The sequence below is a fragment of the Podarcis raffonei genome, chromosome 2, assembly GCF_027172205.1.
Source record: "Podarcis raffonei isolate rPodRaf1 chromosome 2, rPodRaf1.pri, whole genome shotgun sequence".
NCBI classification, from domain to species: domain Eukaryota; kingdom Metazoa; phylum Chordata; class Lepidosauria; order Squamata; family Lacertidae; genus Podarcis; species Podarcis raffonei.
In genome coordinates, this window is record NC_070603.1 from 114,657,372 (window position 1) to 114,679,712 (window position 22,341).

The 22,341-nt window shown below is 42.5% G+C and overlaps 1 protein-coding gene across 1 annotated transcript; it reads left to right on the top strand.

Annotated features, from left to right (window-relative positions):
* The first annotated feature begins 2,056 nt into the window (after positions 1 to 2,056).
* Positions 2,057 to 19,048, top strand: LOC128409170 (zinc finger protein RFP-like). The gene is made up of 7 exons (XM_053379423.1): positions 2,057 to 2,754; positions 3,354 to 3,449; positions 3,758 to 3,988; positions 5,636 to 5,658; positions 13,589 to 13,710; positions 14,345 to 14,377; positions 18,296 to 19,048. The coding sequence occupies exons 1-7, from the start codon at positions 2,239 to 2,241 to the stop codon at positions 18,793 to 18,795; spliced, it is 1,521 nt and encodes a 506-aa protein (XP_053235398.1). The 5' UTR covers positions 2,057 to 2,238; the 3' UTR covers positions 18,796 to 19,048.
* The last annotated feature ends 3,293 nt before the right edge of the window (positions 19,049 to 22,341 follow it).

Here is a 22,341-nt window from a genome sequence, read left to right on the forward strand (position 1 = left end):
CTGCATAGGGGTCTAGAGTGTTTGTTCCTGGCACTGAGTAATTAGTTGGGACAGATTTGGGATTCTGCTGGTTTACCACCCCCCTCACTTCCCAACAGCCTCCCTGCCTGAGTGGCAGAGCTGATCTCGGTTGAGGGCTCCCAGCCGTGGGGCTGTCCCAACATGTTGCTGGCCAGGTCACACTCTGGAGCTTATCTTTTCAACTGGGCATGAAGTGAGCAATCTGAAACTGGGAGATATGGACCTCAGTATGTTGTCCTGGTCAGATCACTTCCTGTTGAAATTAGGCTTTTTCAGCACTGTTCCCCCTCTGTAGAGGTGGGGCACCCATGAGAATGGTCCACCCTCAGAGGTCAACGGATGCAAGTGGCTCTGGAGGATTTTCCGGCTGATAGGACTGGCACTTCCGTTGAAGCCCTGGTCAATACGGACAGCTCAGGCCCTTGACACAATCCCTCGCCCTCTCCCACTTTCTGCAGCCCATTTGGCTTTGTGGTATCCTCTCAAGCTGTGCAGATTACAGTTATCATTATCATAATCATCATTAACATAAGCTTATGAATACAACACAAATGTTAGTGTGTACGTCGGGATAAACTGCTGTTCATGCTACTTTTTTGGTGTTCTCCTGGAACAGTTAGGCTGGACATCCACCCCCAAACATTCTCTTCTGCAGAATGTCAACACAGAGACAGCAGGAATCATAATCCACAAGGATCCAGATGACCAAACTGAAAACAGTTTTTGGTGGATTTGCAATTGCCTCATTTGTTTTATCTTCATTTTTACACTTGAACATAGACCCAAATTAAGAAGAGGACCCTCACTTCCACATGGATCAAATGAAACATCAGAGAAAAATGTTGAGAGCATAAACACGGAAAATAAAATTTAAAAGTGTGTATTTTTGTATTTTTTAAGAGGAATATGTTTCAACCACCGAACAATCATGCTTAGCAGTATATAGAGATAAAGAAAAATCACAAGTAAAAAGAGAGAGAACACTTCCCTCACACCAAAAAGAAATTTAAAAAAATTCCATGGTTAATGTTAATTTTTCTGAGAGGATGGACAGACTGGAGATGGGATCAGTGGGTGGGGGTGGGGGGGGAATGGGAAGAAACTGGACCTGAAGAGCAGCTTAAAAATTCACCAGGTCTGTTGCTGTGGATGGGTGTCCAATTGTCCTGTGGGAATGCGCATCGCAGTGGAGTTTGGGCTGAACATTGTGCCCTGCAGGTTGGAAAGAGTCTGAGTTATTCATTCACTGACTTTCAAAGGAGTTTGAGGCTAATAATAATAATAATAATAATAATAATAATAATTTATTTATTATTTATACCCCGCCCATCTGGCTGGGCTTCCCCAGCCACTCTGGGTGGCTTCCAACTAAACATTAAAATACCGTAATACGATGAAGCTAAAACACAAACAAACGCGCTTCTCTCTACCTCACCTAGGTGCATGGCTCCTTAAATTAGCAGTGTTAAAAGCAAGATTGGGGGGGCAGCTAAACGACTCCCCCAAAATCCCAAGTCCCCACTGCAGCCTCGAACGAAGGCCAGGACAATGGTCAGAGGTCCCTTTACCTTTACCTTAGTGCAGGGGTCAGCAACCTTTTTCAGCCGTGGGCCGGTCCACCATTCCTTAGACCACGTGGTGGGCCAGACTATATTTTGAAGAGAGAGAAAAATGAACGAATTCCTATGCCCCACAAATAACCCAGAGATGCATTTTAAATAAAAGGACACGTTATGTACTGGATTGAGAAGGCGATTGGGCCGCATCCTGCCCACGGGCCTTAGGTTGCCTACCACTGCCTTAGTGTAAGGTTACCAGATATCCCATTTCCTGGGGACAGTCCCCAGATTTACAAATCAGTTCCCATACAAAATCCATTGAAGTTGAAAACTGTCCCCGGATTCATTGAAAAAAATCTGGTAACCTTACCGTAGTGACCTGTGGGGAGTGGCACCCGACGAGATGGGATGCGGAGAAAACATGCACCCAGAATTTTTCCATAACAGCAGCAAGGAATTCTGCCCATTCTCTTTTAAAAAATAAATTTCCATATCAAAGAGACCCTGTTCCACTTCAATGCATGTCTCTAAGGCAGCCGAGATCCTGAATTTCCCTGCTTGAATTTCCTGGGTGGGGGAAGCAGAACCCCAGATCTCCTTGCTAAGGCCACGTCTGCGGAGCGGAAGGGAAATCTGGAGTCACCCCTGGAATCTCCTCATGGGAAGGAAACAGAGACATCCATTCGCACACAAAAAGCAAAGAAAACGAAACCATTTCTCTCTTCCTGGCGAGGCAGCAGCCATGGCTGCTTTTGGGGGTCCCGTGCAGGATCTCTGCAAGGAAGCCACTTGCCCCATCTGCCTGGAGAGTTTCCGGGATCCAGTGATCATCCCGGACTGCGGGCACAACTTCTGCCGATCTTGCCTGATCCAGTGCTGGGGGGAATCCGAGGGAGAGGCTTCCTGCCCTCATTGCAGGGAAATCCTTCAGCACAGGAACCTCATCCCCAATCGGCCGCTGGCAAATGTTTTGGAAAAACTTACAGTCGGGAAACTCCATCTTCATGGTGAAAAGGAGGCTGAAGGAAAGGGGAAGATCTGTGAGAAGCACCAGGAGCCCCTGAAGCTCTTCTGCAAGGAGGACGAAAGCCCCATCTGTGTGGTGTGTGACAGATCCAAGGAGCACAAAAGCCACGAGGTGATTCCTCTGGAGGAGGCGTCCCAGGAGTACAAGGTGAGAAATCTCTCTGGGTTTCCTTTGGGGATGGTGAGGGTGAAATAGCAACAGAGAAGGGGGTCTTGCAAGAAAACGCTTTAATGTATTCTCCCCTCCGGCATCCAAAGAGTCACTCGCCAGCAGGAGCTTTTGTGCAGCCTTCTAAAAACCAAACTTCGGAAACTCTGTTCAATAAACATTTCTTTTTTCCTTGCAGGGGATTACAGTGCCCCCAAAGTCCCCCTGCAGGAGAAACTCACCCCCAGTTCATCCTCTGGAAGCAGCTCCCTTAGGAAAGGGCTGGAGGGAGGAGCAATGGAGGTGGCAGGATCACAGAATGGTGGAGTTGGAAGGGACCCTGAGGGCCATCTAGTCCAACCCCCTGCAATGCAGGAATTCTGCCCACAGCCGTCCCTGGTTGGGCTCGAACCACCAACCTTCTGGTTAACAGCCAGACACACTGACCCATTGTGCCACAGGTTCCCAGGATGACGAAGGCAAAGACCACAGTCTTTGGGGCAGGGAGCAAGCAGATGACTCAACTTTCCTGTTATTATGAATACTAAAACTCCAACAAAGAAAAAAGCAACCAAACTTTGATTTCCTTTTCTTTTCAGGATCAGATCAGCAGCTGCCTAGACAATGTGAGGAAGGAAAGAGAGAAAATTCTGGTGTTTAAAGCAAACACAGAAAAGGAAAGTCAAGACCTGCTTGTAAGCATCACTGTTATTTGAAGGTGAAAAAGTGGATTATATATTGGGGGGGGGGGGAATGAATATCGAATACAGAAAGTGGTTTCTTTTTGAACACCCTGATAACCCACAGGGCATGAAAGACCATTTGAAGGAGGATGGGGTGGGCTTGTAAATTTTTACGAAACTCTTTTCCTGCTGGAGTGATCTCTCTAAAATGGCAGACTTGCCCTTCCAAGTGAATTCTGATATCTGGCCTCTTCATCCTGCAACATTATGCCTGATAGTGGCCTGCTGTTCTCCTCCCCTTTCTCTTTTTGCTGCTGCAGAAGCAAATGAAAGCAGAGAAGGGGAAAATGGTGGCTGAGATCAGGCGACTGCACCAGTTTCTGGAAGAACAAGAGAAGCTTCTTCTGGCCCAGATGGCAGAAGTGGAGAAGGAGATTGCGAAGAAAAGGGAGGAGCACCTGGCCAGTCTCTCCAGGGAACTCTCCTCTCTTGACAGCCTCATCCGGGAGATGGAGGAGAAGCTTCAGGAACCAGTGAGTGAACTCCTGCAGGTGAGGCCTCATCCTGATGCGAGAGGGTGGAGTGGGCTGCTTCAGACTACAGGCATTTCTTAGTCCTTCCCCACATAAAAATACTGTTGTCAGAGAAACAAGCAGTACATGAATGGTAAAAGGTGTCAGCCCTGGCATAGGAGCCAACTCTGAGGGGCTGAGGTCCCTTGGACGCCCCAATAAAATATTTGAGAGGACCAGCCCCCCCAATAATGGACATTTGTTTTGAAATGGGGTAGTGTGTACAGTGCTACCTCGGGTTAAGAACTTAATTCGTTCTGGAGGTCCGTTCTTAACCTGAAACTGTTCTTAACCTGAAGCACCACTTTAGCTAATGGGGCCTCCCGCTGCTGCTGCTGCTGCGCGATTTCTGTTCTCATCCTGAAGCAAAGTTCTTAACCCGAGGTGCTATTTCTGGGTTAGCGGAGTCTGTAACCTGAAGCGTCTGTAACCCAAGGTACCACTGTACTGCATCTTGTGATTGATTATGTGGGGCGGAGCTTACTTGCCCACCCCCCAATATTTTCTTCAAGTTGTCACTAGATCAAAGCACTGGCCCTTTCCGTCCTGCATCCTGTTCTCGCATTGGCCAACCAAAGGTCTCTGGGAAGCCCACAAGCCAATAGGGCTCTGTATTCAATTAACCTTTACTCAGAGTAGACTGATTGAAATTAATGGGGATGGCTATCTTAGGTTCATTAATTTCAGTGTGCCTGAGTAAAAGCGAGTTGAATACAACCGATACTGCCTCCAGCACAGGCTTTCCAAATTGGCACTGCATCACTTTTTCATTCAGATGCTGTCTTGGGTCCAGACAGAGAGGGGGTGACCTATTATTATTATTATTATTATTATTATTATTATTATTATTATTATTAAAAAAATAAGTTTGCATAGAGAATATGTTTGTTTGTTCAGGGGATATGATTGAGTGTGGAATGTACATATCAGAGATCTCAGGTGAACACGGTACCAGCATGCGCTACAGGGCAAAATGCAAAATTCCAGGAGGTGGGATTGAATCTCTCAGGTGTTGTCATGCGTCCAACACAGTAAGCGTTGTTAATTAAAAAGGAGAATTTATTGCAAAAACAAACAGATAGCTCCGGATGACTGTAACATAACCTCCGGCCTCATCAATCAGCATGACTCTTCTGTTGCATCTTTTGTTTTGCTTCCTGTCCAGAAGCCCTCCCATTCGTTGGCTCCTTGGAGAGATAGGATTAGTGCCAACCCCTTTCTTTTTCCAGTGTCTCTCTGTTTATTCATGCCTCTTTGAGCTTCCAGCGAGCTTTGTCTGTTTTGTAGCCAGCTCCCCCTGACTGACTAACATCAAAGCCTCCCTGCTTTGGGCTACTTTCTGAAGCCTGCTGCAAATCTTCGCTGAGAGCTGTCTCATTCCTGACAGCTGTTTGGGTGACTTGGCCAAAAGGGAAGAAAGGGACCTTTTATTCATCATCACTGGAATGGCTGGCTTTTGCCATCTGATGGTTATTCCAAAGTTACGTGGTACTGCATATTATATTGGGGGTCTTTTGTTTTGTGCTTGACTAACCTCTCTCTGCTTCAGCAGCTTAGTATTTAACTGACCGCAGGGCTCTCTGCAGAAATGGCTCCATGGATATCTTTTTCTTTCTTTCCTTCCAGGATATCAGAAGCTTCTTGCAGAGGTAAGTGATGGAAATTTGCTGCTTTAAGAAAACCCCTCCCTTATTATGATGCTAGGAACATTCTTGTTTAAGGGGTGAGAACTCGCTCTCCAGTTCCTCCTTACAGAGATAGCTTAGGACTCCATCATCCATCTCACAAGATCACAGACAAAAATAGGGAAACATTTTCGCAGTCATTTGTAGTTATTGGTCTCATCTATAATAACAGACAGGAAGCCATTCCCATTGCATACCTCTGAAGGCCTTTCTTTGTGATGGATTCATTTACTCTGCAATTGATACAAAAGGGGGGGGGGACACCCCAAAGGGGCTTGTAAACATCTTCACTATAACTTACGCTTAAATATTCAGTGTATTTCTGGCTTCTGCAGGTTCTTCCTCAGACATAAGAATGTGAGAAAGGGCCCTGCTGGATCAGGCGAGTGGCCCATCTAGTCCAGCATTTTGTTTTCACAGTGCCTAACCAGATGCCAGTGCAAAACCCGCGGTGATCAGGATCCGAGCCCCAGAGGACACTCCCCTCCTGTGGATCAGAGGCACCACTGCCTTTGACCCAGCCATCATGAATAGTAGCCGCTTAGAGCCTTGTCCCCAAAACACCTGCAACATATTCAAACACTTACGAATTTTGAGAATCTTCCATGTTTAGAAAATACTGCTTTGATTTCTTTTCTTTTTTTAAAAAAAAACTTTTTTATTCAAAATTACAACAACAATCTTTATTACGGTCCAGAGACCCAACAAAACATTACAAATCAATACACAGTTCATACAGCCTACCTCCAGGTTAATTAATCATTTTGTTTAGAATATAGGGCTCATTTGTTGTTGCAACCACCGATAGAAACTTTGCCACTGCCAACGTTCTAGCTTTTGTCCGGTCTTCCAGTAGGAACCTGACATAGTGAGCCTCTGATTTTCCTGGGAAAGGCACCAGCAAAGGTAGTATCAGTTCAGCCCTGGCCTGCTCATACTTTGTACAATGCAACAAAATATGATTTATGGAATCGATGTCTTGAGAACACAAGCAAAGTCTGTCCTGGTAGGGAACTCCTCTCAAACTACCATCCAGCACTGCAGAGGGGAAGACATTTAATCTGGCTTTAGTGAAAAGCCTTCGATAGTTAGGTACTGTCAGGTTTTTGATGTAAGATGTTAACTCAAAGACATACCCATATTGAACTCCTGCTGCCAGCAGACTACAGACTGCGTGTGATCGAGATCGCAAGTCACTGTGTGCATTGTCCCATAATCTTTGCTTTAAAACCTTTTGGGCACCTTCATAACCCAGTTGGGGGGGAGACAGACCAATAGAGGTGGCTTTTTTAGCCATGGTTTTCTGCCATTTGCTGACAAATTCCTCATTGGTCAAATGTTGGTACAGACCCTTCCCTAAATTAAACACTGAAATCCTGAGCCAATGTTTTAGGGCAGCCCACCACGCTCTAGCTGAAATTGGGTATTCACCAGCTTCCAACAGAAGTACGGAGTTGGGGACGCAGTTAGGTACCGGCAGCAGAGATCGTATAAATTTTGCCTGAAAGCCATCTAGCTTTGGCAGGTCCCCATTATGGCAGACCTTTGCTGCATACAGGAGTTGGGAAACGGGCTTTGCATTGAAAACCCTTAAGGCTGCTGGAACATATTTGCCGCCCTTTGTGTAGAAGAATCTATGTATGGCTAGCTTTGTAATCTCCACCTTTTGAAGGGAGGTTTGCCAATGGTGCTTCCAAGATCCTGTATGATGGAATGTGAGCCCTAGGTAACTGAAGTATTTTACCTATTCAAGGTTATGGCCATCCAGCACCCATTTAGACCGGGAGAATCTTCTTTCGAAGACTAACATTTTAGATATTCATAATTAATGGATAAACCATTTCCAGAACAGTAATCAGAAAATTTCCTCAACAGATAATTCAAACCTGGTTTGGAACATGAGATGATGGCCGCGTCATCAGCATACAACCACAAAGGGGTCCTTTTCATTCCTATTTTTGGAATGTGTCCATCTGGGTCCATTAAGTTCTCTTCTAGGTCATTTACGAATAGACAAAACAATGTGGGGGCCAAAATACAACCCTGTCTCACCCCCCTAGTCATCTCAATGCTGTTTGATAGCTGTCCCTGTCGACCGCATCGGACCTGCAGTTTGCTTCCATTGTACAAGGCTTTTATAAGAGAAGTCGTTTGTCCTGCAAAATCAGACCCAATTTGGACCATAGCTGGGATCTGGGGATGGAGTCAAATGCTGATTTCAGATCCATAAAGGCCACAAAGAGTTTACCCTGTAGAGGTCTGGTATACTTCTCAGCTAGGAAGGACAGCATTAGACAGTGGTCTGTTGTTGAATGGTTCTCACGAAAAGCTGCCTGGGCTTCAGATTGTATATTATGTTCATTTAGAAAAGTTGTCAGTTTGCTACTGAGGAAACGGGCATACAGCTTCCCAATTATTGAGAGCAGGCTAATAGGCCTATAATTGGATGGTACATTTGGGTGGCCTCTCTTAAAGATTGGAACTACTATAGCACGTTTCCAGCTATATGGTACCTTACCCGAGTTATTTACTACCGTAAAGAGTGCTGCCAGAAGCAGAGCCCACCAGTGCTGGTTTGATGTAATCAACTCTGCTGGGATAAAGTCTTTCCCCGGAGCCTTTCCACTCTTCAGATTCCCAATTAATGTATGGACTTCCTCCACAGTAACCGGCCTCCAATTAGGGAGCAGTGACAATTCTGCCCTGTCATCCTCCTGTAAGCTGGAAGGGAGGTTTGGATTTTCCATAAAGATATTTCTGAAGTGGTTCTCCCAAACCTGAGCTGGAATGACACAGCTGGGGGCTGAGGAACTATTTTTCATTGAGTCGGAGACCAGTTGCCAAAAGAGTTTAGTTTCATTGTTTAGTGAGGCATTCAATAGTAGGGACCAGGAATTTTGTTCGGACTGCCTTTTTTTTTTTTTTGAGGCCAAAAGGGCTTTGTACTCTTTTTTTATTTTGAAATAAGATTGAGGTAAATAGTTTAATCCAGCGTTTCTATAGGCCAAATAGGCGTTCCTTAAGGCTTCCTTCTTTGTGTGGCACTCTTGGTCAAACCAACAGTGCCCTTTAGCAGTGCGTGGATTGCCGGCTGAGTTTATGTTAACCGAGACCACATCCTGCAAGGACTCAATGAGATTTTTGTAAGCTGTCAGGGAGGAGTCTATTGATAAATTGTTTATTATAATTGATCTTAACTTAATTGCAGTTTGTGAATTCAATCTATTCTCAACTGCAATTGCTATCCCAGGTGTCCATTTTTTCCTACACAATGCTGGATCATTTGCTTTATCTATATCCTCATGTTCTATGTGAGAGCGCTGAATTGAATTTTGGCCAGTAGTGGAGATGATTAGAGGTAAGTGGTCACTTTCAGTCCTATTATCTATGGTGAATTTTTTAATTGATTCGAAGGCCTCTCTGTTAGTGAGACAGTAGTCTACTGTGCTGGCTCCATTTGTATTTATGAATGTGTACTCGCCTTCTCTGTCCCCAGGGAATGCCCCATTTGCAATGATCAGGTCAAGACTTATTTGTAAAAAAGCCAGGCAGAATCCAGCATAGTTGATTTGGCAATCTTTCGAATGTCTACGTGGGGGTGGGTTTAGAAAGAGGGCGCTATTTTCCTTTAGATCTCTTAATATTGGGAATTTTATTTCCAGGCTATCATCATTTGAGCCTATTCTGGCATTCATATCTCCCATTAGGTAAAATGGCGATCCAGGGTACCTAATTTGTAGGGAATAAAGGAAACTATGGAATTTATACCACGTGCTCTCTATCTGTGTTTGCACTGTATATGGTGGAATATAAGCTGAAACGAGAATAATACTCTTGGATTCCATATGCAAAGTGATCCCCAGTGCCAGCTGCTCGAAAACTGAGCACTCAATAACTTGTGACGCCAATTGAGTGGAAATTATTCAACATTAAAACAAAACATATTATCCAGAAACATATCATTCTTATTTCCCCCCCATTTTTCCTCCCTCCCCGCCTCCCACACAAAACCCACCCACCCCCAACCCCCGGCTTCCCTCAGTTCCAGTCTTTGATTTCTCTAAGAATGCTGTTTTTTGCATTCTGTTACACAGTTGTATAGTTCCTCAAACTTATTAGCTGATTGTCATCAATAGAAAAGTTTGTGAATGTTTATTCAAAGCCAGCCAAGGAGTCCAGATCTCTTTGTTGCGTCTTCAAATACTTTGTAAAGGATTCCCATTCATCTTTAAAGCCACAGTTATCCTTGTCCCGTAGCTTATATGTCAATTTTGCCAGTTCTGCATAGTCCATCAATTTTTCTTGCCATGATTCTTTAGTTGGGGTTTCTTCAGTCTTCCATCCTTGTGCTATTAGAACTCTCGCGGCCGTTGTCGCCTACGTGAAGATGTTTTTCAGCTTTTTTGGCAGACCTTTCCCTACAATCCCTAACAAAAATGCTTCAGGTTTTTAAACAAATGTTAAATGGAACATTTTCTTCAATTCATTGTATATCATTTCCCAAATTTTTTTAATTACATTACAATCCCACCACATGTGATAAAATGTCCCTTCCTTTTCCTTACACTTCAACATATATTTGAAGAAGAAGAGTTTGGATTTGATATGCCGCTTTATCACTACCCGAAGGAGTCTCAAAGTGGCTAACAATCTCCTTTTCCCTTTCTCCCCCACAACAAACACTCTGTGAGGTGAGTGGGGCTGAGAGATTTCAAAGAAGTGTGACTGGCCCAAGGTCACCCAGCAGCTGCATGTGAAGGAGTGGGGAAGCGAACCCGGTTCACCAGATTACAAGACTACCGCTCTTAACCACTACACCACACTAGCTATTTGAGCTAGTTTTGTACATTTTCCCTAACTGCACTGGTGTCGTGTACCATCTGTACATCATCTTCATGTAATTCTCCTTCAGCAGGGAACAATCTGTAAATTTTAAATCAGTTTTCCATAATTTTTCCCAATCTTCCATCATAATGTTGTGACCTACATCTTGTGCCCATTTAATCATAACTGATTTTACCTCTTCATCTTTCGTCTCCCATTCTAATAATATGCTGTATGCTGCCTTCAGTAATTTCACTTTACCTTTGATCACTTCGTTTGAAACCTAGATCTTGTGTAACTGAATCCTTTCTTGCTGTCTTCTTTATGTGTTTCATATAGTTGTGAATAATGCAATCAACTCTGAAAGTGGTCTTTGATCTCATCGTAATCTCTTAATTTCCATTTTTCATCATGGTCCTTTAATAAATCAACATATGTGAGCCATTTTCCTTTCTTTCCAAGTGGTTTGAGCAGTAATGCTTCATGTGGTGAAAGCCACCACGGGGTCTTTTGTTCCAATAAGTCATACTCTCATTAGTGATTTCCTAATTATATAGTTGTGAAAGCTTCTATGAACCTTCCCTTTTCCGTACCATAAGTATGCGTGCCAGCCAAATCTGTTGTCATGTCCTTCTAGTTCAAATGCCTCTTGCTTATCCAGTCTCATCCAGTCCCTGATCCATACCAAACAAGCAGATTCATAATACAATTTAAGGTCAGGGAGGGCAAACCCGCCTCTGTCTTTTACGTCTGTAAGTATTTTATGTTTTATCCTTGGCCTTTTGCACACACACACCCCCCCCCCCGATAAATTTTGAAATCTCTTTCTGCCATTTTTTAAAACATTCATCTTTCAGAATGACAGGTATTGCTTGAAAAAGAAATAGCATTTTTGGCAACACATTCATTTTAATCGCCAATATTTTTCCTTACAATGAGAGATTCATTCTACTCCATATTTCTAAATTTCTTTTTACCTCAAGCCAAATTTTTTCATAGTTATTTTTAAATAGGTTTATATTTCTTGATGCTAACAAAATCCCTAAATATTTAACCTTTTTATGGACTTCAGTGTTTTGTTCTAACTCGGTTCTTTCTTCTTCCTTCAGGTTTTTAACTAATAATTTAGTTTTATTCCTATTTAACTTAAATCCTGCCACTTTAGGGAGTGAAGTTTTAGGTTCTTCCACTGTTATCGCTAGGTCATCTGCATAGGCTTTTAACTTGAATTCACTTTTCCCAGTTTTTACCCCTGTGATCTCTTTACCTGCTCTTATGTTTTTGGCAAGTACGGTACTTCCAAGACCAGGGTAAACAATAATGGTGATAATGGGCATCCTTGTCTTATTCCTTTTTGGATCTTACAGTCATCCGTTATCACCTGATTTATAATTAGTTTGGCTTTTTGTTCTGAATAGATTGCTTCTATTCCTTTTAAAAACTTAGAACCACTTCTGATTTGTTCTAACAGCTTTATTCCAAGAAACACTATCAAAGGCTTTTTCAGCATCAATAAACATCATTGCCACTTTCTTTTCATTTTTAACCTCCAAATATTCTTTTATATTCAAAATATTCCTTATATTCTCCTTCATTTGTCTTCCTGGTAAAAACCCGGCTTGATCTTGATGTATATATTCAATTAATATATTTTTTAATCTATTAGCTAGAATATTTGCAAACAATTTGTAATCATTATTTAACAAGGAAATAGGCCTATAGTTTTTAACTTGCAGCAAATCTGTGTCTTGTTTTGTAATTACTGTTATATAGGCCTGTTTCCATGTTTCTGGGATTTCTCCTGTGTTCAATATTTCATTCATAACATCTTTCAATGGATTCGCTAATTGTTCATTTAATTTCTTGTAATATTTTACCGTAAAGCCATGGAGACTTGCCGTTTTTAGAGCTTTTTATTGCCTCAAATAATTCTTGCATTGTTATCTGGGAGTTAAGAATGTTCCTTTGTTCTTCTTTTAAATATGGCATATTGCTACTTCTGATGTACTCTTCTATCTTAGATGTTTTTTTCTTTCCCTTTTTTATACAGCTTAGAAAAATATTTAACAAATCCTTCTCTTATTTCCTTCAGTTTGTCTGTAATTCTGCCATTTATGTTAATTTTATTTATGGAGTTCCTTTGTTCACTTTTTTCAACTGCCAGGGTAACAACTTCCCGGGTTTATTTGCGTGCTCAAAATGTTTTTGTTTTACTCTTTTTATTTTCCAGCTAATTTCCTTGTTTATAATCATTGAATATTGGGTTTGTAATGTTTTGATTGCCTATTTTACTGCCTCTTTATTTGCCTTTTTTGACAGCTGTTTCTCCTTTTTCATAATTTCCTCTAATATTTTTTTCTCTTTTGCTCTCTCAATTTCCTTTTAAATGAGTTTTGTGGTATAAAGAATCCTCTCATTACAGCCTTGCTTGCGTCCCAGACCGTCTGTAACTTTGTTTGCCCTTGACTGTTTATTTCAAAATAATCCTTCGAAGTCTCTTTTGCTTTTTAAACAAATTTTTGATCATCTAATAAATGATCATTTAATCTCCATCTAGTCAGGGAATTATGCTCTGAAAAGATGCTGGGATTGATTTCAATTTTTTTGACTCTTGTTTCCAATTCTTTGGAACTTCCTTATGTTTCAGAAATGCACATACCAGATACACATACACATAAATGCACATACCAGACCTATTTTGTTCTGCTCATTAGTCACTTGAAATGCTTCACTAAAACTGGTGTGGTCCTAAAATCTCTGTATAAGGACCGAGTATTGTTCACTTCTCTTCATAAAAATTTGCATATATCAGCTTATTTCCCTTCAATCTCATAATCATATATTTCTTTCCATGTATTATGGAAGCTGGTGTTTGTTGGTTTTCCTTCAACTTGTTAGGTGGTCTCTAGATCCACACATCAATCAGATGCTCCTTTTAGCCATAGAACTCTGCTCTCAAGTCTTCATGATACATCCATGGTGCCTTTATAATCAGAATGTGACACCTGCCTTGTCAGAAAGCTCCTTGCATTGGAAAGATGGTGGCTTGGCTTTGTTCTTCTCCTCCCAGGTCTCAGGAGAAGGAGAACTTAGAGGATCCTCCTGTGGCTTTTCCTCCTGCCCTGAAGTGGAGGATCTGGGACTTCTGTGATATGAATCCCTTCCTGGAGGGAGTCATGAAGCAGTTCAAAGGTAGTAAAGAAGAGCTGAAAATATTTTATACTGGATATTTGAAATTGTTCATGAAAGGCTCCAAGACATTAGCAGTGCCAGGAAAATGGCAGGGGTGACCTGGGGGGATTATGCACAATCCCCAGGAATGTAACCCTGGAAAAAGTTGTACTTGAACTCTCCCCATCTCTCAGCCAGACTTTGGGTGCTTTCACACATCTCACTTTTCGGGCTTTTCGCCTGTTTCTTTGGCCCTGAGATTGATGTAAGGGGAGCAGAAGGAGAGAGGAGGGCTGTCCAGGAGCCCGCCAGGAGCAGAGGGGTTGAGGCCTCCCGTCCTGGAACAGGGATATCTGGACCTTGTTGTTGATGGGGAGATATTCTGGGGGTCTTGCTCCTCCTCTCAAGATTTGGGCAGGCCTGAACCTTGACATCACCCCTGCCCTGGTTATGCAGGGATAGCCAGTATGGAGAGTTTCAGATAGTTTTAACTACAACTCCCATAATTTCCAGCTGGCATGGCCAGTGGTTACGGATGATGGGACTTGTAGTCCACAACACCTGGCTAAAGTCTCATGAGCTCATATTGTTCATTCCAGGTTTGTTATTTGAATGATGGTGTGATGCTAAATCTCTGTTCCCTTTTCTATTCCAGACACTGTGGAATATGGACTTCAGCTGCGAAAAGGTACATTTAATAATAACAATATTTATTTATATAATAATTTTATTAGTTTTTTTAAAAAAATTATTGAGTTTATTTTACAACACATACACACACGCTTATCAAACTAAACATAAAAACAGTAACGCCAAATCCAAAGAAACAGCAACAGAACAAAAAGTTACAAATAAAACATATTAATGTATGGAAACGTATACAAAACCTCTCGTCCATGAGATATATAGATATATATACCATATTTCAACTCTTTTCTTCCAATTGACTTCCTTCATCCTCAACACGGTTCACTTTTCAATTTTTGGTAAACTGTCTCCTTTTTAGTTTTTTATTATCTCTTATTCTTTCTGTTTTTAACTTAAGTACCAAAAATTATTTTGCAGAAATTAATTGAAATAAGTCCAAGTATTAATTTGAGGGCACTGCTAATAATAATAATAATAATACATAAATACATAAATACATAAATGATGTGATATACGCTTCCTTCCATGTCAGTAGAATCTTTCCTTTATGCAAAATATTGTTCATCACATCCTTTATTGGTAATAACAATTGTTTACCTAAGTTTTTTATAGTATTTTGCTGTAAATTCATCTGGTCCCGGTGCCTTTATTATTATTTATTATTTATTTATTTATTATTATTATTAGTTATACCCAGTGCCTTTATTATTTATACCCTGGCTGGATTTCCCTAGTCAATTCGGGTCAAGCAGAGGCACAAATTTGGGAGAGATGGGATCTGCTTCTCTAAAGACCAGGCCACTGCAGCTCTTCCTTCCATGCCTTATTTCCCCTTATTTCCCAGAGGCATCTGTTCCATGAGAGCAGCATGCTGGGCTAGAGGGGCTCTTGGCCTGATCCTGCAGGCTCTTAGGAAGCCCCCAGCCCAGGATGGCTGGCTTTTCTGTGCCGAATCTCCATAAGACACAGGGGTGGTGTGAATCCAAATGCTCCTGGCACATGAGGGGGAAATATCCCTTTGAGCCATACAGGATCCCCACCCCTTTTATGTAAGAGTGGGAAATGCACAAACAAAAATAGCTCAGAAAATGGCTGCAACAACCTTTTGGGTCTAGAAGGTGAATGGGTTCTGGTGTCAGTGGAGGGAGCTGGGGGCTGCCTGAGTGTGAACTCCAGGGGTCCAGCGTCCCTGCAAGATGGGGGTCTTGTATTGGAGGGGAGACATGATTTCTCTGCTTCAATGTGAGGGCAGACCAGGGAAACCTGAGTAAACCTAAAAGAGCCGGGCAGAGCAGGGCAGAATTGCACCACAGACCAGGGGGACAGGCTCAATGGGAAGACAGAAGTCCAGTCTGGCCTGATCCTGAACACCACAAAAAGGGAATCATAAGATCTGGAAAACATGCAGCAAATGGCAGCATAAAGGAAACTTTTGCTTATCTTTAAAATCATATTCTGATATTCTTTTAGAAAACAGTGAGTAAAATGAATAATGGCTAATCAATACAATAAACAAGAAAAACCCATTACATTTAACAAAAGAAAAGACTAAAAGCAGCACTGGCATCATCCAACATCACAGACAGTATAATCTCCAAAGGCCGCTGTACAAATGTGTGTCTTTAAAAAGAAATTGCTTGACAAACTTTCCATAATGTGGGGAGGGGTTGAGAGGACTGCAGAGCAGATCTTCTTTTTAATGTCCACAAGCCTGACCAATTTTTAAATAGGTTTCTCATTATGCTTCCACTGCCCGCCTTTTCCATAAATGTGATGATCATATAGCCACAGGCCTGGGGAACCAGGATGGGGTCTTTGCAGTGAAGGTGACAGGTGGGAATGGCACTTCCTGGGTTTTATATATCTTGCCCTTCATCTTGAGATAAATGCAACAATAAATGCATTAACACAATTCACAGGAAAAGAAAGTCATTCATGTCAATGATGTAATTGTTGTGAATATAAAAGCTCCGCTTTAACCAAACCATAAGAGCTAATCAAGTTTGTTCTTGGCTGACTGCTCATAGTTTGCCTGGGGGAAACAGACCATAGGCCCACACTGCAGAACATGGAAGGGAGTCCCTCAGAAGGTGGTGAACTCTCCTTCCTTGGAGGTTTTTAAGCAAAGGTTAGGTGGCCCCTTGTCATGGATGCTTTAATTCAGATTCCTGCATTGCAGGGGGTTGGTCAAGATGACCCTCGAGGTCCCTTCCAACTCTACGATTCTACAATGCGCTGTCAAGAATCCCAAGCAGGACATTTCACACAAGGGGGTCACGGTAGCCAAACCACTTTCTTGCTTTTTATAAACTACCTGGAAGGATGGGGTCTAACATTACATTAAACATTAAACTGGTTAGAAAAAGAGCGAGAGCACTTGCTGCCAGTTTTACCTGGCATGTCAAGCATGGTCTGTGATGTGAGGTAGAAGATTAAGATGTGAATTAGGGAGTCCCTGCCTGTGGGGGGGGGTAGCCTTAGACAAGCCACTGCCTCTCAGCCTCAGTTTTCCCATCTGAAAAATGGGCATAGTAAGATTGACTCAACTTACAGGGTCTTTGCAAGGGTTCGATGTAAATAATGTGTGAACCCTTGAAAGAACTGCAGATGCTTCAAGAATCCTTATTAAGAACTTGATGAACGTCCCTCTCTCGAATGCAGAGCCATAGAATCATAGAATCATAGAATCATAGAATCATAGAGTTGGAAGAGACCACAAGGGCCATCGAGTCCAACCCCCTGCCAAGTAGGAAACACCATCAGAGCACTCCTGACATATGGTTGTCAAGCCTCTGCTTAAAGACCTCCAAAGAAGGAGACTCCACCACACTCCTTGGCAGCAAATTCCACTGTCGAACAGCTCTTACTGTCAGGAAGTTCTTCCTAATGTTTAGGTGGAATCTTCTTTCTTGTAGTTTGGATCCATTGCTCCGTGTCCGCTTCTCTGGAGCAGCAGAAAACAACCTTTCTCCTTCCTCTATGTGACATCCTTTTATATATTTGAACATGGCTATCATATCACCCCTTAACCTCCTCTTCTCCAGGCTAAACATGCCCAGCTCCCTTAGCCGTTTCTCATAAGGCATCGTTTCCAGGCCTTTGACCATTTTGGTTGCCCTCCTCTGGACAGGTTCCAGTTTGTCAGTGTCCTTCTTGAACTGTGGTGCCCAGAACTGGACACAGTACTCCAGGTGAGGTCTGACCAGAGCAGAATACAGTGGCACTATTACTTCCCTTGATCTAGATGCTATACACCTGTTGATGCAGCCCAGAATTGCATTGGCTTTTTTAGCTGCCGCGTCACACTGTTGGCTCATGTCAAGTTTGTGGTCAACCAAGACTCCTAGATCCTTTTCACATGTAGTGCTCTCAAGCCAGGTGTCACCCATCTTGTATTTGTGTCTCTCATTTTTTTTGCCCAAGTGCAATACTTTACATTTTTCCCTGTTAAAATTCATCTTGTTTGTTTTGGCCCAGTTCTCTAATCTGTCAAGGTCGTTTTGAAGTGTGATCCTGTCCTCTGGGGTGTTAGCCACCCCTCCCAGTTTGGTGTCATCTGCAAATTTGATCAGGATGCCCTTGAGTCCATCATCCAAGTCGTTGATAAAGATGTTGAATAAGACCGGGCCCAAGACAGAACCCTGTGGCACCCCACTAGTCACTCTTCTCCAGGATGAAGAGGAACCATTGATGAGCACCCTTTGGGTTCGGTCAGTCAGCCAGTTACAAATCCACTGAGTGGTAGCATAGTCAAGACCGCATTTTACCAGCTTCTTTACAAGAATATCATGAGGCACCTTGTCAAATGCCTTGCTGAAATCAAGGTAGGCTACATCCACTGCGTTCCCTGGAGTCCCTGTTCATTTCAGAGGGGATGCTATTTCTTCCATGTGCCTAAAAAAGAGTCAGCTTCCCAGTTGACGTTGTTTCTCTTCTCTTTCCTCATCTGCCCCCACAGAAAATGTAACTTTGGATACAGACACAGCACATCCCTTCCTCATCCTGTCTGATGATCGCAAGAGTGTGAGTTGGGGAGAAGTTTGTCAAGACCTGCCAGACAACCCTGAGAGATTTGACACATATCTTTATGTGCTGGGATGTGAGGGTTTCACAGCAGGCAGACATTTCTGGGAAGTCATTGTGGGAAGAGTGGATAAGTGGGCGGTGGGGGTGGCCAGAAAGTCTGTGAAGAGGAAGGGTGTTGTGTATTTTGATACTTCGGACGGGATCTGGGGTTTCGCGAAGTGGGACTTTGGGTACACCCCCCTTGAGGCCCCTGTTCCAAGTGAGGAGCCCAAGAGGATCCGAGTGGCCCTGAACTGTGAAGGGAGACGGGTGTCCTTTTACGATGCTGATACAGCAGCCCTCCTCTACTCATTCTCAGAAGCCTCCTTCTCAGGAGAGACCCTCCAGCCCTTTTTTTACGTGAGTGAGAAAGGGAACCTGAGACTCTCTTGACTGAGGGTGCAGACAGGCAAGCGTCAATCATGATGCAACTCTCTATTCCTGGGCCAGCTTTTTAAATTACACTGATTGATTGGGTCCCCTTTCAATCCCCAAACATAGGAAAAACATAGGAACTAACCCTACACACATTCCTGTTTCAATGTAGTTCTCTCTCCAACCCCCAACTCTGACTTAAGATTTCTAGAGAAAATACTGTCATTTTTTCTGAATAAAATCAGAATTATGCAAAGAGCATCACTTAAAACCTTTCTCAGCCTCAATCCTGCTCTCAGATTCCCTTTTCCTCCCCCAAGATCTCCACTGGCCAGGGAGATGGAAGTTCCAAAATCCCTTTTTTTGCTACTCCTCAGGGAAGCTTATGTGGCAATTCAGCAAAATCTCCATATCCAAAGAGACCTGTTTGCTAGTTGGGTGCAGATTGCACCCTGGAACCATTCCTCAAAACACAAATTAATAAATGGAAAGAACGCGAGAGACTGGGAAACACTGTTGGAAGGGACTGTGTGAGATCTCTCAGGAGTCTCCAGGGCCCAGAAAGCAATTGGGGTGGGGGCTTTGGCAGTGGGGAAAAGAATTTCTAAGTCCACCTTGCTTACCGGCCTCTAGAAAGGTCAAGATCTCTGGCTTCGGACAAGTAAGGATGGTTGCTTGGGGGGCATTTTTGAGGGTCTTCCTGACTTATGCAATATTGCCCTTGCATGCACAAAGAGTTGGACACGACTAAACAACAACAAAAGTGCTGACCCCAGGAGTGTAACCCCCCACGTAGGTCTTTGGCCTCGAGGGAACAAAATCCCCTCTGACAATGAGGAGCCTCTGTCAGAGGTTCTGAATGACAATCTAGACTAGAGAATTCCAGGGGGGGGGGGTGGTATATTCCCATGTATACAATTATTTTCTCCAAGGTGCTTTGTAGTGAACAGTCAGATACTTATCTGTATTTTTAGAGATCACCTCTTCTTATATTTTTTGTGTAACGGGCCTGAAAGTACAGTGGTGCCTCGCAAGACGAAATTAATTCGTTCCGCGACTTTTTTCGTCTAGCGAATTTTTCCTCTTGCGAAGCACGGTTTCCCATAGGAATGCATTGAAAATCAATTAATGTGTTCCTATGGTCAAAAAAAGTCCAAACAAAGCCAAATTTGGTACAACAAGAGTTTATTAAGTGCTCTTTAAAGTCACACATACTGTAAAGAGCATTTCAAAATTCAAACCCAGAAATTTTTTTAAAAAACAGCAGAGTGGCCCAATGGTCACAGAAAATCATAAAAATGCAGAAAAAAACACACAAGCTCCCAGATTCTTGCAAACCCCTCCTCAACTGTTCCCCCAGCCACCCACCACACAGAAATTCAAAACCAAATTTTTTTTCGTCTTGCGAAGCAAGCCCATAGGGAAATTCGTCTTGCGAATTTCAGAAGACATCTTAAGGCAGCCCTGTTCAGGGAAGTTTTTAATATGCAATGCTGTACTGTTTTTAACACTGATTGGGAGCCGCCCAGAGTGGCTGGGGAAACAAATAATAAATGATTATTATTATTATTATAATATAAGCAACTCAAAAACGGAAAACCCTTTCGTCTAGCAAGTTTTTCGTCTTGCGAGGCATTCGTCTTGCGGGGCACCACTGTATATGGGGATATGTTTCCTGTGCTAACGTGTTTGATTCTATTAAAGATTGTGCTTCTTGTGGCTCTTTTGTTGCTTCAAACTCCACGTGACACTTCCTCCAGGGGTTTTAGGAGGGTGATATCCTGTTTTATCCTCAGAGAAACCCTTTGAGGTAGAAGAGGTTGAGCTGAGAGTCTTAGAAAAAGGAGAAACATTCAAGTTTATGGTCAAAAGGGATTTGAACCTGGGCCTTGTCATCCCAAGTCCAACACACTGGGCACTCAGAATGTGAAATCTTAACAAGGGTAAGAGTCATTGCAGAGATGTGCTTCAAAGCCCTCCCTGCAAAGCTCCTCTCTATGTTGTAGCTCATCTTCAGACCTTCCTGTCTTGACTGTGAATGTCTGCAGGAGGAGTCAGTCCAGTTTGAGTGAGGGGCAGATTTCAGGGGCTTCCCTGCATAAACTCATATTTTGCACCTGGGTCCATTTCTGGATCTCAGCATTCCGATTAAAAATGAAAGCCAATCCCCCAAGTCTGAAGTCTGCCCATCCCTTTATTTCTTGGAATCCCTCAACCAGGAGAGAAGTGAGTCTCAGCCATATCTGCCAGGTCAGTGAGAGAGCAGGTATTCTATAGACACCCACTTTTTAACCCACAGATAGTTGTGGGCAAATGTGTTACTGGAAAAATCCGAGTGCTCCTTGTTTTCCACAGTTCTCAGGTGGAAAAATCAAAATTGGAAACAGAACTGTTAGATCCCAAAACCAAGATTTTGTCAAAGATGTATAACTTGCTGTTGAAATGGAATACCCAGGATGAAACGGTGAAATCTGCTATGATTAAATGGGCACAAGATGTTGGACATAACATAATGATGGCTGACTGAGAACAGTTATGGAACACAGGTATGAAGTTTACGGCATGTAATGCCTTAAGAGAGAATATTATGAAAATGATATACAGGTGGTACATGACACCAGTCAAGCTTGCAAAAATCTATCATTTGCCCGATAATAAATGTTGGAAATGTAAAGAGACTGAAGGTACATTCTTTCACCTTTGGTGGACATGCCCAAAGATTAAGGCTTTCTGGGAGATGATCTATAACGAAATGAAAAGGTATTTAAATATACCTTCCTGAAGAAACCAGAGGCCTTTCTCATGGGCATGGTCGGCCAATTGGTGCCAAAGAAGGACAGAACTTTCTTTATGTATGCTACTACAGCAGCAAGAATACTTATTGCAAAGTATTGGAAGACACAAGATTTACCCACCCTGGAAGAATGGCAGATGAAGGTGATGGACTATATGGAACTGGCGGAAATGACCGGCAGAATCCGAGACCAGGGAGAAGAGTCGGTGGAAGAAAATTGGAAGAAATTTAAAGACTATTTACAGAAACACTGCAAAATTAATGAATGTTAGAATGATGTTGGATTGAAGTTAAGTGGTTTTTAGTAGCAATGTTATAAAGGAATATGTAAAATGGTTTGTTAACAGGTGATAATATAAAGCTATAATATACTAAGATAAAAGATTAAGATAAAATTAAAGAGGGAAAGGATTTGCTGAATTAACTAATTGAACTAATTGAACTAGAACACAAAAAAGGGAGGTGTGAGGAGGTCAGGGAAACAAGCAAATGAAAGATAAGATTTGGAAAAACTGATCTGTTTTTAACTGTTTTTACTTTGTATTTTTTTTTCTTATTTTTGTAAAATGTTGAAACTTTAATAAATATCTTTAAAAAAAAGAAATTAAGGAAAAGATCAACAGAAGACAAGGTAAAGTGCAGGTATAAACAAGAAGAAGATCTGCAGAAGGGACATGGAAGAGACTTAACAGCCTCGGACATAAGAGCACCAGGTTGATGGACTAGATGGATGGACAGTAAGGACTGACATAACCCGAGACCAGGAAGAA

Coding starts and splice junctions, on each gene's coding strand:
- LOC128409170 (XM_053379423.1), top strand. CDS start 2,239: ATGGGAAGGAAACAGAGACATCCATTCGCACACAAAAAGCAAAGAAAA. Junction 2,755..3,353: donor AGGCGTCCCAGGAGTACAAG/GTGAGAAATCTC, acceptor TTTTCTTTTCAG/GATCAGATCAGCAGCTGCCT. Junction 3,450..3,757: donor AGGAAAGTCAAGACCTGCTT/GTAAGCATCACT, acceptor TTGCTGCTGCAG/AAGCAAATGAAAGCAGAGAA.